The sequence below is a fragment of the Sapajus apella genome, unplaced genomic scaffold (assembly GCF_009761245.1).
Source record: "Sapajus apella isolate SASKATOON/1434 unplaced genomic scaffold, GSC_monkey_1.0 scaffold38, whole genome shotgun sequence".
NCBI lineage: Eukaryota > Metazoa > Chordata > Mammalia > Primates > Cebidae > Sapajus > Sapajus apella.
In genome coordinates, this window is record NW_022436978.1 from 3,747,393 (window position 1) to 3,764,691 (window position 17,299).

Below are 17,299 nucleotides of genomic sequence, written 5' to 3' on the forward strand. Positions count from 1 at the left end.
GCCGAGCCCTGAGCTGGAGCTCAGGTCCCTTTGGAGACCACTTCTCACCTGAGGCTTTGTAGAAACAGTGAGAGGGGTCTGCTCCTGTGCCAGCTTTCAGTGGGGGACAGAATTTTCTCTTTCATGTTAGAGTGGGAGAGGAAGTCAAACAGCCATATACAAGTACCAATTTCTTCTAATTTCCTGTTACACTGGAATACTTCTAAAACTACTAATAGTTGGGTAACAAGAAAAAAGTTATCTGGTTGATGTAGGTATTATTTATTATGTAACAATTAGTTCTGAGACAAAATCCAATTCAAAACATATTACTGAGGATTCTATATTAGTATATTTTAGAAATGCTGTAATACAAACCTGATTTTCCAATACATTTTCTTACATAACATTTAAGGAATTTTTCACTATCATTATTTGGCTCTGGAAAATCTTTACAGGAGACATTTGTTACACTAGAAAACAAAATTGAAGTATGGTTGTTATGCACGGTTAAAAGGGATGATACGCACAAACTATAATAATTACAAATCAGTGCTTCTTTTGAATACACATTTGAATGTAAACTTTTTAAATAATCAGTGTTTTAGACAAATATAAAACATACTTCGAGAGCTGATTTTAACATCTCTTTTACTTTCTAAGGCTCTTTAGAAAAAATTCCTTTCTGATTCATTCAGCAGCAAGAGCCCAAAAATGATGTTCCAAACCAGGATTCACCTTGTCCTCTTCCCAAATGATCTGAAGAGGTTTTGGATTGGTTAAAGATATTGCCCAAAGGAATCTTAGGGTAAATCTGAGCTAAAAACACTGAATCCAGAGATCAGATCTCTCGGCCATGCCAGAGTCACCATCAACCACGTGGGGTTAAATTGCATTGCTATGAATGATGGAAGGTGACTCTGAGGGGCTTTAACCATGCCGGGGCTGATGAAAGGATTTCAAACATCAGTAAGAACAGTAAGATCATGGCTGAGAAGGGTGACAAGAAATCCTGGAGGGTGTGAACTATTTTACACCTGATTCTATTTCCTAGAGCTCTTTGGGAAACAAGCAAGAATTTTCCTGGATGGTGTTGGCCATGAAACAAATGAGTCACCTCATTAAATGATTCAAAAACATTTCCTGCTGGTTTCATACTACCAACAGTTGAAATATTTTAATGGATAGGAGAAATTACGGGTTTAAAATTAAATTCTGTCACTGAAGATGTTTTAATAAACTGGTTATCAGACTGCTTATGACAATGTCAGTACCATACATTCTACTGCTTTTAGTCCTTCTAGTCTTTCTCCTGGCAAAATTTGTGGTTATCTACTTTTTGCTACCTATCAATCACCTGTTTTGGACATTAACTGTCAATTACTGGCTGCAAAATATATGTGTGTGTATATACATGAGATGTAACTATACAGATGCATGTTGAATTGTAGACATGAGTTCTATTATTTCAGAGCTATACTCTGACTATGAGACCTGTTTATATTTACACACATATACCTGTCCAGCCCCAACCCAACATTCATTCATATAAAAATATATGACTATTGTAGAATCCTTCATTTGCCTATCACTAAAAATATGTTATTTCATTCTAACATCTTTTTATTTAGCCTTGCCAATCAACATCATAAGACTGGAATATAAAATATTTTTATTATTTATTTAAAATTATTATTATTATTTTTTGAGACAGGGTTTTGCTCTGCCGCTCAGGCTAGAGGGCAGTGGCTCACTGTAGCCTTGGCATCCTGGGCTCAAGTGACCCTCCTATCTTAGCCTCCCTAAGTAGTTGGGACCACAGGCATGAGCCACCAAGCCTGGCTTATAAAACCTTTTTAAAATACATTTCCTAGCAGAAATTAATTTATTTTAAAAGTCTACTTTTAAAGCAGCAGTTAGAAACTTTGTTCTTATAATATGTAAATAATACTGTTATATCAAATTGTGGATTTAAATCTTTTTAATTTAAGTTCCTTTCTTATCTCTTCAAAAAATAAAGAGATAAAAATTTTTATCTCACTCTGTCACCCAGGCTGGAGTGCAATGGCATGATCTTGGCTCACTGCAACCTCTGTCTCCCAGGTTCAAAATTTAAAAATAAATTCTGTGTTACTTAATGGCTTCTCCATTCTTCCAATTCCAAGGAATACAAAGGTCTCCGTCTTGCATAACAGAGTAAAAATGTGAAACGCAGAGGTGCATCCCATGTAGGTAAGGCAGTGATTGTTCTAGAAGTCTCTTACAACAATCCACCATTTGCATACTAGAAATGCTGGGTTCTTTATATAACTTCTCCAGAGAAAATTTCTTTGTTGACGCCTCTATCAATTCATTTTCAATAACCTTTAACCTATTATATAGAGAACAAAAATATTGCCATAAGCTATAACCAAATAAATTAACACACAATGTAAATATAGTCTTAAATACTGGGGCTATAAGTGCACTCACAGCACTGAAAATGCCACCCACAAAGGCCAAATTAAACATTTGGAAGGCATGCCGAAAGCCATCATGCATTAAATCTTTTAAGTTACTGCCACGTGGAACTCTAAAAGTATTTGTTAATCTTTTTAGCAGTAAAGGGCTAAAAATAACATAAAATTTAAAAACCTCTTATATTGCCTTACCTAGAAGCTGTCAGTGACTGCAGAAAGCAGAAAACGAAGAATATAAAACCTCTAGCTTTAGGAGCCACCTAAAGTTTTACCCTTGGGCAGTAATGCCATCTAAAGATTTCCCAGATAAACAGCAGACTCACAGCAAAACAGGATCCTGAGGAGGACAGGTTCTCTTCACTCTGACTCTCCTATCTCACCAGCCCCCTGTCTGTTCCCTCCCCTCTGCCTGAAGTTACAACTCACTCCATCAGGGGCTTCAGTTCAGGTCTACAAAGTATACAACTCTAGGCAGAACTCAGTGTCTCAAATACTTTCTCCCACAGGTGGCAAGTGCCTAGGGATACAGTGCTTTGGTAAGTGAATTCAATGTGCTACATCTAGACCAACAGAGGAGTTACTCAGCAAGTCCATTTAACAAAGTGAGTCAAGCAAAACTGCCATGGTCATGTCTCTGAACCAGCCTATTTTAAATACTTCATTGGTCCAAATAGCTTATATTTAATCACCCTTAAACTCTGCATAGAAAAGTAGGTACTATAAAATTTCCATAAACTAGACAGTTAAAAGCAGAAATGGTCAGAGCAGTTAGTTATCCTGGCCTATAATAATGAATCCCTTCCTCTAACGATACCCTGCTCACTTCTCAAGTGTGTTTGCTTTTTTTGTAAGATTACTCCCCTACACAGTCCTGCTTAGAGATTTAAGAAAGACAGAGAGCAGTCAGGGCTGACGGTTCTGAAAATGCTCCAGCTGGGCCTGCTTCTAATCTCTCCAGGATTAGACAGAAGAACTCTTAAACTTTTATCAATAGCAGGGGATGAGTAACTTTTTCTTTTTTCACTTGTCAAGAAAAGAGATACTAACAACTAGGCTTAGAAATGAAAAGCCTTGCAGTGTGACCATGTTGCTGCATAGTTCTCCAGCAGTACATCTTTTTTGTTGTTGTTGTTGAGATGGAGTTTCGCTCTTGTTACCCAGGCTGGAGTGCAATGGCGCGATCTTGGCTCACCGCAACCTCCGCCTCCTGGGTTCAGGCAATTCTCCTGCCTCAGCCTCCTGAGTAGCTGGGATTACAGGCACACGCCACCATGCCCAGCTGAATTTTTGTATTTTTAGTAGAGACGGGGTTTCACCATGTTGACCAGGATGGTCTCGATCTCTTGACCTCGTGATCCACCCGCCTTGGCCTCCCAAAGTGCTGGGATTACAGGCGTGAGCCACCGCGCCCGGCCTCCAACAGTACATCTTTAAAATCTGGGCAAGACTCTCATTCTCATTCCTTTCAGGAGAAGCCTACAGTCTCATCCCTGGGTTTCCCAGACTCATGGGTCACAAGCTTTATATCAGGAGAATCCATCTGTTCTTCTGGGGTAAAATCTTAGAGAAGCATCTAGTCCTGAGAAGGCAGCCCTTGGTAAGGTTTCCCAGGGCTGTCCTCTCAAAAGGAAAATAATGTGTACCAGCCTCTCCTCATCCTTGGGTGCCTCTGCAGTCTGCAGGAGATTAAAAGTTTTTTTTTTTTTTTCTGAGACAGAGTCTCACTCTGTCACCCAGGCTGGAGTGCAGTGGCACGATCTTGGCTCACTGCAACCTCTGTCTCCCAGGTTCATGCGAGTCTCCTGCCTCAGCCTCCCAAGTAGCTGGCATTACATGCATGCACTACCATGCCAGATATTTTTGTATTTTTAGTAGGGACAGGGTTTTGCCATGTTGGCCACACTGGTCTTCAACTCCTGACCTCAGGTGATCCGCCCACCTTGGCCCCCACAAAGTGCTGGGACTACCGGTGTGAACCACTGTGCCCAGTTTAGGAAATATTTAAAATACTTTTAAAAATTATTTTTTGATTTTCCTTATAATTTCTTTGCTTTATTATATTAATACTTGAGAGAGAGAGAGAGGAGACAGGCCGAGAACACACAAGAGAAACACTGTAACGTGGGTGTCTGTGTGAGTACAGGGATTGTGGAACAGGCCTGGAACCAGAAGAGAACTTCTGTTCTGTTGGTGAGAAGTTTTCTTCCAATGTTAAAAAATAGGCCGCACATTTCCTAGGGGGAAATGAACTTCCTTTCTCTTAACAAAAGTTATATTTTAAAAATGTATTTATTGCTTATTTATATTATTTTTACAGATAGGGTCTTACTCTGTTGCCCAGGTTGGAGTGAAGTCATTGCAGCCTTGAACTCCTAGGCTCAAGCGAAGCTCCCACCTCAGCCTCCTGGGTACCTGGGACCGCAGATGCACACCAACATACTTAGCTAATTTTAAACTTGTCTGTAGAGACAGGGTTCCCCTGTTGCCCCGGCTGGTCTTGACCTCCTGGCCTCAAAAACCTCAGTCTCCCAGAGAACTACGATTACGGGTATGAGCCACTGCACCCAGCCTATTTTCTAATATATCTTTTTTAAAACACTAAGTTTAACGATTCTACCTTTAACATCAGAATGTGAGTTCCAAAAGGGTATTTGTCCTGTTTGTCTGTATCAGCACTAGTGACTTTTTACAGTGCTTGGTAGGCATGTAAGTACTCATTAAATGTTAGTTGAATGAATAAATGAACATTTTTTAAATGGTTGTTTTTCATGTTTCTTTTTGAGACAGAGTCTCACTCTGTCACCCAGGCTGGAGTGCAGTGGCACAATCTCTGCTCACTGCAACCTCCGCCTCCTGGATTCAAGCAATTCTCCTACCTCAGCCTCCTGAGTAGCTGTGATTACAGGCGCCGACAACCATGCCAGGCTAATTTGTGTATTTTTAGTAAAGACGGGGTTTCACCATGTTGGCCAAGCTGGTCTCAAACTCCTGACCTCAGGTGATCCACCCACCTCAGCCTCCCAAAGTGCTGGGATTACAGGTGTGAGTCACTGCACCTGGCCTTGAGGTAGGGTCTTGCTGTTGCTCAGACTGGAATACAGGGGTGTGACCATGGTTCACTGGAGCCTTGACAACCCAGGCTTAAGCAAACCTCCTGCCTCAGCTTCCCAAGTAGCCGAAACTACAGGTGCACACCACCATACCCAGCTAATTTTAAACTTTTTTGTAGAGATGAGGTCTTACCATATTGCCCAGGCTGCTCTTCAACTCCAGGGCTCAAGTGATCCTCCTGCCTCAGTCTCCCAAAGTGCTGGGATTATAGGTGTGAGCCACCATGCCCGGTCTTTAGTCACTGTTTCTACTACATGCAAGTATCAGAACTACTTAAATATTCTTTTATTACTGTACATTTTGATTGTTTCCAACTTATCGAAGTGATTTTAAAATTTGAAATGTATGATACAGAGTAAAAGGAAACGTCTGAGTGGGTTACTATAAAAACAAAGGAGTGTCCCTGTTAGAGAGAGGTGGTTGATTCTCAGGCACAGGTTACCCTGGGTTATTACTACCCTACAGAAAAATTATGAACTAGCTTATCACCAGCCTCCAAAGGACTAGGGGTTCCACAGGCAGCAAACACTGTCCACATGCCAGCCAGGCAATGCTAAGAGACAGGAGCTACAAGTCACACAGTCTTGGGATGGGCATGTGGGTTGTACATACTAGCTTAGGATACTGTTGTTTTTGTTTTCCTTTTTTTTAACTGTTCAGCAAGCTGAGGGTCCTGCAGAGCTACTCAGAGGACCCTGTGAGTACGGGTGGCCTCTAGTTCCTTTTCTCTTGAACTAGAACAGCTGAGAGCTTTAATCTTATCAGGTTGATGCAAAAGTAATTGCAGTTTTTGCCAATTTTTTAATGAACTGAAACTTAAGAATCCACCTTATAAGTTAAAAAGTATCTGAAAACCACTCTCTAGGAACATGCTTCATCAAAGGAAAGAAGTTAGTCTTCATCACTACTCTGCAAATATAATGAAGGTGTCTTACTAGGGCAGGGACAGCAGAGTAAAGGAAGGGGAGACTCCAAAGCAGAGGAGAGGCTCCTGGGCCCAGAGTCAGGGGCACCACAGTGATGACTGAGCCGGAAGGAAGGCTGGGACCAGCAAGTGCTTCCTCTTCTTAGGCACTAAATATAGGGATGAGGACTCTGGGGCCCAGAGCCAGAAAGAGGCTAAGGAAGCAGGTGTAAGGTCAACGGGTATTTCCTGAAGGATCCCTGTGTGCCAGGCACCCAACCCACCTGGGCCTGGCACTAGAGGGCACAAAATAGTCTGCCCTCAGCGGGTTTACCTTCTGTTGGGCGGGAGAGAGACAGAGAATTCATTAAGGAGGAAACAGCAAATTGGCCGAGGTGGATAGAGAAAGGCACGCCAGCTGAGGTGGAGAGGAAAGTACAGCAGAGGGTAGGGGTTCCATGCTGCAAGTTGTGTGGCCAGAGAAGGCGGAATGTGAGCAGGGCCTGAGGAAGCTGAGATTTCTGGGGAAGGAGCGCCCCAGGCTGGGGGAAAGCACACAGGCCCAGGAGTGGATACACACCCAGAGTGCTCGAGGAGGATAAAAAGGCTGGAACAGGATGAGTGAGAGGAGACTCCCAGTAGCTGAGCTGAGAGAAGCAGGGGAGTGGGCAGAGGGCCTTGTTGGCACCAGGCAGAGGAGTGACAGCTCCAACTAGCTTCCCACTTCCGCTCTGAGAACAGTCTACTTCGGGTTGAGGAGGTGCTGGGTGTGGAAGCCTGAAGACCAGACAAGGGGCCATCAAAAAATGATGGAGGCTCAGACCAGGTACGGCAGGAAAGGAAAGAGGCGGCGAGTTTTTTTCAGGTGTGCTCTGAAAGGTGGACTGGGGTCGGGAGTGAGATGGGAGATGAATCAAGATGATCATGGGTTTTTATTCGCCTGAGCAACTGACAATAGGGAACATTCAGAAATTGACATATCTGAATTTTATTTCTTTTCACTTTCCTTTCTCACAGTCTAATAGCATTACTCCAAAGCTATGAAATGGCCATAGAGAAAAATAGGAAAAGCAGCCGATAGGTCATAGCAAACAAAATAATCAGTCCTAATGATGAACAGTTGGCTAGAATTGCCTTGAGGGTTAAAGCAGATGTAAAATTTAGAAAAGACATAGCAGGAACAAATACTTAACAACCAATGAAGAGTTAGGGTGTGATAGGATCTGGCCTACTGAGTTGTCATCAGTTCCATAAGGAAAAAAAAAGGGATGCTGCTCCTTCATTTATTTTATACATAAAATTATCCCACTGTCTCGTGCTAAAAGGATGGCTTTCACGGTTAGTTGCCATCTCTTCTCTCTCCTTATTTATTTTTCAGAGACGGAGTCTCACTCTGTCGCCCAGGTTGGAGTGCAGTGGCCTGATCTCGGCTCATTGCAACCTCCACCTCCTGAATTCAAGTGTTTCTCCTGCCTCAGCCTCCTGAGTAGCTGGGATTACAGGTGTGTGCCAGGACGCCCCGCTAGGTTTTGTATTTTTAGTGGAGACAGGGTTTTCCATGTTGGCCAGGATGGTCTCAAACTCCTGACCTCAAGTGATCCTCCTGCCTCGGCTTCCCAAAGTGCTGGGATTACAGGTGTGAGCCACCGCACCCAGCCTCTCTCTATATTTAAAATTCCTGGCTTTTTAAATGAGCACTTTGTGGAAACTGAGCCTCACATAAACAGTAAGGCAGAAGAACTGCTTTCACCAGCACCCTGCTAAAAAACCTGGTCCCGTAACGCTGTCCTCTTGTCTCCTTGAAACATCCCTCCATGGACATGTGCAATGGCATCCTCTCCAGCTTCCATCCTGTTCCCTGATATTGCCTTCCCTTGTCCCCTGTGCTCCCAGGGTGTCAGCTTTAGCTCTTCCCACTTGACTGTGCTCCAGTGACCACTGACAAAGTTACATCACTCACATCTCCTACTAGAAATAATTCCAGGAGGCAGAGACCATGTCTGAGTCTTTCTATCAACGGCACTGGGACTACAGGCACATGTTGCCAGCCTGGCTAATTTTTTTTTCATATTTTAGTAGAGATAGAGTTTCATCGTGCTGCCAAGGCTGGTCTCAAACTCCTGAGCTCAGGCAATCCACCCACCTTGGCCTCCCAAAGTGCTAGGATTACAGGCATGAGCCACTGAGCCTGGCCTCTTTTTTTCTTTTTTTGAGACTGAGTCTCGCTCTGTCGTCCAGGCTAGAGTGCAGTGGCGTGACCTTGGCTCACTGCAACCTCCGCCTCCTGGGTTCAAGCCATTCTCCTGCCTCAGCCTCCTGAGTAGCTGGGACTACAGGTGACTGCCACAACACCTGGATAATTTTTGTATTTTTAGTAGCGATGGGGTTTCACCATGTTGACCAGGCTGATCTCAAACTCCTGACTTCAAGTGATCTGCCTAGCTCGGCCTCCTGAAGTGCTGGGATTACAGGTGTGAGCCAATGTACCTGGCCTAAGATGATTTTTTACTTTAAGGTTTCTTCTCAACTTAATTAAGATACAGATAAAGTTCTTTTTATATCAATAGTTAAAAAAAATTTAAACAATAAAGATCGCTGTTAATGAAGTAATAATCAGTATTTTTCCTTGTTGCCAGTCTTTTCCATCTGGAAAATTCCTTGCTGATATTCTTATTTTTCATTCTGTTCCTGAATTGACTTTTATATTAAGAAGCTGTCCTTCTCAAACTGAGGTCCATGGTGGTAACATAATTTAGGTTATTATACTTATAAAACATGTAATCTCTCGCAGGTAGGGAATATGTAAATATGGAATATCTACAAATTAGTCAATTTCCTAAGCTTCACACAGTTTCCAAGTCCCATATTTATGAGTTCCAAATATCTGTCAGTTAGACTGAATGAAGTGACTTTACAGAGGACTGGCAGTACTTACTCTTCCTTTCTTTTCATGTTCTCTCTTGCCTGCTGAGCTTTGGTGAGAATAAACCACTGGAGATTTGCTGGATCGCAGAGTGCTGGAATATTAAAATGCCCGAGTTCATGCAAGCTTGGAGCATATCTGTCACTGCAATAAAATATACATTAAAGGAAAAACTGTTGACCCTCTCGTCTCCCCCACCAGGGAGAATTTTTATTAGTCTTTGGGAAAATTTAAAAATAAAAATCATCGAGAAAAGCCACCTCGAAAGTACAGCAAACGCGGATTAAAGCTTTGCTGCCCCTGAAGACACACTTCTTCAGGATTGTGACATGCTTGCAAGCCCTCCGATCTTTCTTATCTATCACATGCCAGGGGTGACCTGCTGCACAGTGAGGTTGTGAGAGTTAAAGACAGAATGCGTGTAAATACCCAGCATAGTTCTTGGCAACAGCGTATACACCACAAATGTTGGCTACCAATTTAATATTAGCTTAATCTTATAATGTTTTCCACTGGATTGACTTTGCTCAGTAAATCCGTTCAGCAATATATTCAAAGAACGTTCTAGACATTGAATCCTTCAGTCCTCCTATGCTGGTGTTTCTAGTATGTAGAAGAGGGTTGCTAACACAAGTAGTGGCATTCTTTTAATGCTTAAGAACTACACATCAAAACAGAAAACAATTTAATGCATTTACACACGCAACCCACCTAAGGGAAGGAATTGAATAATCCTTCTATCTTAGATATTTACCTGTTAAGGATCATTTGTAAACCACGTAAACTTCGAGGGTGAAAAGGTATTCTATTTTTCAACAGTCTGTTATAAAACACATCAAGAAGAGAGTAATATTCTTCAAGTGTCAATACTGGCTGTAATTCTTCAATATAAACAACTTGTATGCCACCTAAAAGATAGCTTATTTGGTCTTCTAAAAGCATCAGCCTCCTCTGAAGGTCAAAATAACTTGGCAATCTTTCAAAAAGCTACAGTATTAAAAAAAAAGGAAATAATTAATTTTATGTTACCATAATAATTTGATTTTAGAATTCCAATAAATGGCATTAAGACATTTTAACAAGAAAATTACTTTCATAGAAGGAGAAAGTTCAAGTAAGAGATTAAAAAAAGGACAATGTAATGCTGGAAATATTAATATTCAAAACAAGCCACTGTAAATTTTTTTTTAAAAATTTATTTATTTTACTTTAGGTGAAATGTAAATCAAAACCACACTGAGATATCATCTCATGCCAGTTAGAATGGTGCTCATTAAAAAATCTGGAGACAACAGATGCTGGAGAGGATTTGGAGAAATAGGAACACTCTTAGACAGTTGGTGGGAGTATAAATTAGCTCAACCATTGTGGAAGACAGTCTGGCGATTTCTCAAGGATCTAGAAATAGAAATTCCATTTGACCCAGCAATCCCATTACTGGGTATATACCCAAAGAACTATAAATCGTTCTTCTATAAAGACACATGCACACATATGTTCATTGAAGCCACTGTAAATCTTTGGGATTTTTAGATGGGAATTTGTGAGGTTCCAAAAAAATAACAATATGCTCCAAATAATGTAAGTCTTAATCCTAAGCACTAATATTTAAATATTTAGATAAGAATCTTAAATTGGTTTAGAATTATTAAATGGCATAATAAAGGTTTTAGAAATAAAGTCTATGTATTTCAACTCAGTGTATTCCTTGAAAATTTACTTTAAAGCAACTAAATGTAATTAAATGCAATAAATACGACTGTGCACCTACCACGTATGTAAGCACTGAGGTGGGCACTTGAAGTGTACCGAATATAAGAGTTTGTCCCCGTTTGGCTGGGACTCACAGTTGGGGTACAAGGACACAAAAATCCAAATTTAGCATACTAAATGCCACATCAGGGTGAGTGGATACAGAGGAGGTTTGGGCAAAGGTTTCTAAGGGAGTCTAATTAGACCAATCTTAAATAGTAAGGAGGATTTAGAAATGGCACATGAATGTGGGGGATGTTTTGTGGGGAGAAAAAAGAGCATGTGCAAATATGGAACCAAGAAAGGAACAGCCATGTTTGGAAACAGTAAGGAGTTTGGTTGGCTGGCACGTGACCTGCTGCAAGTGAGTGAAAAGAGAAGGGCTGAGGGAGGATGTAGAGGCTGATCAGGGGAGGACCACTAAGGACTTAAGATTTTCTATTAAAATCCAGGGCCTTTTAGAAGAGTTGGAAGGCATTAAAACCTCTGCTATAATAATAAAAGCAATAGCTATGTAAAAATTCTACAAATTATTTATAATCTACTTTTAACATCTTGTGGAAAATAATTTTACTCCCTATTTTTCAATTTTCCTCTCTATGGGTTTTACTCATATACATATGGTAACTACATTTTAAAAACTTTTTGAGATAACTGTAGATTCATATACCTTTCACTCAACCGCACATCTTATACAATTATTGGTATAATACCACAACCAGGAAATTGACATTGATACAATTCATTAATCTTACTCAGAGTTCATCAGTTTTACTTGCATGCATTTGTGTGTGTATTTAATTTTCATATGCGTATTCACTGTATTGTATGTATATATAATATATAATTTTGACTGTGACACTGCCATAGTCAAAACACACACGAGTTCCATTACAGGGATCCCTTTTATAACACCAACACCTGTGTTCCCCTGCTCTCTACCTTCTGGCAACCACTAATCTGTTTTTCTTTTCTATGATTTTATTATTCCAAGGACGTTATGTAAATAGAATCATAGAGTTTGTAACTTTTTGAGACTTCTTCACTCAGTGCAATGCCCTTGAGATCCATCCAGTTCCTGCATGTATCAATAGCTCATTCCTTTTCATTGCTGAGTAGGATCCTATGGAATGGATGTACCAGTTTGTTTAGCTATTCACACACTGAAGGACATTCGTTTTTTTCCTAGTTTTTGGCTACCATGAACATTCATGTACAGGTGTTTGTGCGAACATAATTTTTCATTTCTCTGCTGTAAATGCCCAAGGGAAACTGCTGGGTCACATTTGGTTTTGTAAGAAACCATTATAGTCTTTTTTTCAGAATGCCTATACCACTTTATATTCCCATCAGCAATGTATGAGTGACCCATATTTTTCTGCATTCTCACCAGCATGAAACTATTTTTCATTTTAGCCATTCTGATAAGTGTGTAATGATAATGCACTATAGTTTTAAATTGCATTTCCCTAATGGCTAATGATAAATATGTTTTGTTTTTTTTTTTGAGATGGAGTCTCGCTCTGTTGCTAGGCTGGAGGGCAGTGACGCGATATTGGCTCACTGCAACCTCTGCTTCCTGGATTCAAGTGAATCCCTTGCCTCAGCCTCTTTTTTTTTTTGTTTGTTTGAGATGGAGTTTCGCTCTTGTTACCCAGGCTGGAGTGCAATGGCGCGATCTCGGCTCACTGCAACCTCTGCCTCCTAGGTTCAAGCAATTCTGCCTCAGCCTCTTGAGTAGCTGGGACTACAGGCGTGCACCAACACAGTGGCTTTTTTTTTTTAATTATTTATTTTTATTTTAGTAGAGACAGGGTTTCACCATGTTGGTCAGGATAGTCTCAATCTCCTGACCTCTTGATTTACCTGCCTCGGCCTCTGAAGATGCTGGGATTACAGGTGTAAGCCACTGCGCCTGGCTAATAAATCTGTTTTTATGTGCTTACATGTCATGTGCACATTCTCTTTGGTGACATGTCTTTTCATGTCACCTTTTTTGGTTGGATTGGTTTCTTTAGTTGTCCTTTTTAGTTCGATTTTTAACTGCTAAATTTTGAGAGTTTTAGATTGCCCTTTTTCAGTCGGATTGTTTTTTTTTTTTTTTTCCTGCTGAGATTTGAGAGTTTTAAAATACATTCTAGATACAATGACTTTGTCAGATATGTGGTTTGCTAATATTTTCTACCAAATAAAGATTAGATTTGAACAGATACTTCACTAAAGAAGGTAGGTGGATGGCAAATAAGCACATGCAAAGATGTTCACTATTATTTATTATGAGAGAAATGCAAATTAAACTTACAATGAGATTGTACCACAATCTCATCGCAGGCTTAATTTGCATTAGACTGACTAAAATTAAAAAGATGACCATAGTAAGTGTTGGCAGTTTTTTAAAAAGTTAAAATACCATATGATTCAGCCATTCTATTCTAGGTATTAACCCAAGAGAAAGGAAATATATGTCCACATATTTGTACACAAATGTTCATAGCAGCTTTATTTATAACAGTCCCAAAGTGATACAACCCTATGTCCATCAACAGGTGAATGAAAAAAAAAAACCTGTAGTATATTTATACAATAAAATAGTACACAGTAATAAAAAGGAATAAACTCCCAATACATGCAACAGCATGGATGAATCTCAAAATAAGTGAGTGAAAGAAACCAGACCCAAAAGTTTGCATGCCCTATGATTCCACTTACGTAAAACTCCAAAACTAATCCATAGTGACAGAAAACAGACCAGTGGTTGCTTGGAGAGGGGGGTTGTGCGATGGAAGGGAGAGCTTACAAAGGGCCATATGTTCACATATATGCCCAGGTGTTGGATACGTTTGCTATCTTAACTGTAATAATGTCTTCGAGGTGGGTGGATCATGAGGTCAAGAGATCGAGACCATCCTGGTCAACATGGTGAAACCCCGTCTCTACTAAAAATACAAAAAAATCAGCTGGGCATGGTGGCGCGTGCCTGTAATCCCAGCTACTCAGGAGGCTGAGGCAGGAGAATTGCCTGAACCCAGGAGGCGGAGGTTGTGGTGAGCCGAGATCGCGCCATTGCACTCCAGCCTGGCTAACAAGAGCGAAACTCCGTCTCAAAAAACAAAACAAAAAAAATGTCTTCATGGGCATACATATATGTCAAAACTTACCAAATAACACAAAAGAAACATGCGCAGTTTACTAAATGTCAGTTATACCTCAATAAATCTGTTAAGAACAAGTAAAACAAAACAACAGAATATAAGCTTTCAGGCTGTGCTTCAGAAGAGAAGGCAACATTACCAGATAAAAACTGCCTTAAAAATCAGTCTTTCCTCTTAAGTTTTAAGTACATGATACTTAAGCATCTAATCTGAAAACAGCTGACACTATGATTAAAAACATTTTTTTTTAGTTCACTGACATTATAGCATTGTTGGAAATGAAAGTATATGAGTGATAAGGAGTTTTTAATTTTAAGGCCCTTTCTTACCTTTGTCCAATGATGATGGACGTCCATTGTTCCTAGCATCACATGGCCCACTGCACTCATGCCAGAACGGTCTGTAAATATGATTGTACACCCTGATGATAAAACACAAAACCTTTGGTCATGGTCAAGGAGCTTCATTCTTTCAGCATTGTGCAAATAATTAAATTTAGTGTATAAACTCAGGATTACATTCAGTAGAAGCTTAAAGGCTAACTTTATGCCACTGCTTTATTCAAAGAACAAATTTAAAAGTTCAGCTGTGAAAAAGTTACTTGGTTTTCCATTAAAATTTATAGATGTACATAGCAGCTAAGTGATATTTTAAAAGAAAGTGGAAAATGTTTACCTTTTGCTTTTTTAAGTGTTTCCAAATTCTGTTGTGCTAAGCGGCCTAAACTATGTAACTGGCTACAGCGGTGGGCAATGCCCCAGCTCCTCTGCCACCTAGACCAACAGAGCACACAGGAATGTTAACAAGTGGCACCCGAAGAAGGACCGAGCACTCAGCACAACTGCCAGAGTCCTTGGGAAGTCAATGAGTTTCTTTCTAAAGCAGGCACATAACACATTTTGATTGATCATATGTTTCTAAGCTAGCTACTTTTTAAAGCAACCAAATGGAAAATTGATTATTTACCAGAGGGCAGAAATATTACTACTACGTTTAGGTGCCCAAGATTTAAAATAAGCAAATATACAATGTTTCTATTTAAAAATAAGATGATGAAATGGGAAACCTTTGAAAAAAATATTTTTCTTTTTCACATTGTTACAATGATGATGGTTTTGTTTTGTGTTCAAGTTCCAACTAGGAATTCCAGTTAGGTTTATCAGGTTCTCTTTTTGTTTTTGAGACAGGTTCTTGCTCTGTCACTCAGGCAGGAGTGCAGTGGTGTAATCATGGCTCACTGCAGCTTTGAGCTCCTCTATTCAAGCGATCCGCCTACCTCAGCCTCACAAGTAGCTGGGACTACAGGCGTGCGCCACCAGGGCTAGCTACTTTTAAAAAATTTCTTGTAGAGACAGGGTTTCACCATGTTGCTCAGGCTGGTCTTGAACTCCTGGGTTGGGTCAAGCTATCTGCCCACCTTGGCCTCCCAGTGTTGAGGTTACAGGCGTGAGCCACAGCGCCTGACTTCTGCTTCTTTTTATCTCATTCTAGAGAAAGGGATTTTGATGAAATCATGTAATCTGCTCATTTTATAAACTAATATTAAACCTCAGTGACACATGGAACCTGACAATGACATGACAGAGGCCCTGCTGTGTAACTGTGAAGAGTACTGGTCTCGGGTGATGTCAGAAAACCCACCTTGGAATTCTAATTCTGTGGTTTACCAGCTCTGTGACCTTGAACAACCTGCTTTTAGCCTTCCTAAGGTTTTCACTTTCATGCATGCAAAGTGAGGATGTTTCCTGCTGCACAGGTAGTAGACATCAAATGAGGTAATGTGTGTGAAGGAGTCAGGCATTCAAAATGGGCTCTCAAGAAACTTAGGTTCTTCTTTTATCCTAATACTGATTTTGATGAATGTCATTTCTGATAAAATGAAAACTTACTTAAAAATTGTTTTTTCTTTAAACTACAATTTAAAAAGTAATATAATTTCAAAGAATATTAATTTTTGATTATTTGAAATTAAAAAATGTGATAAAGGTAGTAAATGCTGTTTTCATTAAAAATAGTTTATATAGGCTGTTTAGAATGAAAAACAATGTAATTAGTTAATGTTTATGTTTGCTGGAGTTTTGGCTAATTTTTTTTAGCAAGTAAAGAAGCCCTTCAAGCCCATGGTCCTCAAATGCTATGGTCTCAGGACCCTTTTACACCTTAAAAATTGAATACTCCAAAGAGCTTTTTTTTTTTTTTTTTTTTTTGAGATGGAGTCTCACTCTGCAGCCCAGGCTGAAGTGCAGTGGCCTGATCTCAGCTCACTGCAACCTCCGCCTTTCGGGTTCAAGCGATTCTCCTGCCTCAGCCTCCTGAGTAGGCTGGGATTATAGGCTTGTGCTATCACGCCTGGCTAATCTTTGTACTTTTAGTAGAGACAGGGTTCTACCATGTTAGTCAGGCTGGTCTTGAACTCCTGACCTCATGATCCACCTGCCTCAGCCTCCCAAAGTGCTGGGATTACACGCGTGAGCCACCGCACCTGGCTGGGTTACATCTATTGACATTTACCATCATATAAATTAAAGCTGAGAAATTTCTCCATAATACTGTAAAATTATTCTTTTTATGTTTAAGAAATCCTTTCATTTTCTTTGCCCTAGTCTGCTCTGACAGATCTTTTAAAATTACTATTAGAAAAAGTTATTTGCATGCAACTTGATTTATTTACCTTAAAAACTTTAAGGAATGATCTTACTATTTTGTTTTTAGTTAGAAAAGTTTATGCTAATAGACTATGGAATGGGAAGAACCCCATATAATAAAAATTGAATCTGAAAATGATTAGGGTGATGATAAAATAACAGATATATGCATACATTCAAACATTCCACACATGGAAGCCTAAAAGAATGCTTTGAAATTCTGAATTATCTTATAAAATGATTATTTGGCTATACAAGAACGGAACATGTAAATACCATCTGTACTCTGTAAACACAGGGAAAAAAGATGTTATTATGGTACACAAATAGTCATTTGGTTTAATATAAGAAAAAAAGTCCTAATAATGAGAGCT

The 17,299-nt window shown here is 39.9% G+C and overlaps 1 protein-coding gene across 4 annotated transcripts in view; it reads right to left on the bottom strand.

Annotated features, from left to right (window-relative positions):
• Positions 1-240: 240 nt before the first annotated feature.
• Positions 241-17,299, bottom strand: part of TCAIM (T cell activation inhibitor, mitochondrial) — a 60,767-nt gene continuing 43,708 nt past the window's right edge. For 3 of the 4 annotated variants that reach the window (XM_032298093.1, XM_032298094.1, XM_032298092.1), the window contains 6 exons: positions 14,956-15,053; positions 14,610-14,701; positions 10,131-10,363; positions 9,389-9,520; positions 2,103-2,350; positions 241-2,003 (listed from right to left, as the gene is read on the bottom strand). In XM_032298093.1, the coding sequence (XP_032153984.1) occupies positions 2,110-2,350; positions 9,389-9,520; positions 10,131-10,363; positions 14,610-14,701; positions 14,956-15,053 (796 nt within the window). In that variant the 3' untranslated portion in view covers positions 241-2,003; positions 2,103-2,109. The remainder of the gene's footprint in view (positions 2,004-2,102; positions 2,351-9,388; positions 9,521-10,130; positions 10,364-14,609; positions 14,702-14,955; positions 15,054-17,299) is intronic. The other variant, XR_004275077.1, reaches the window with a different exon arrangement.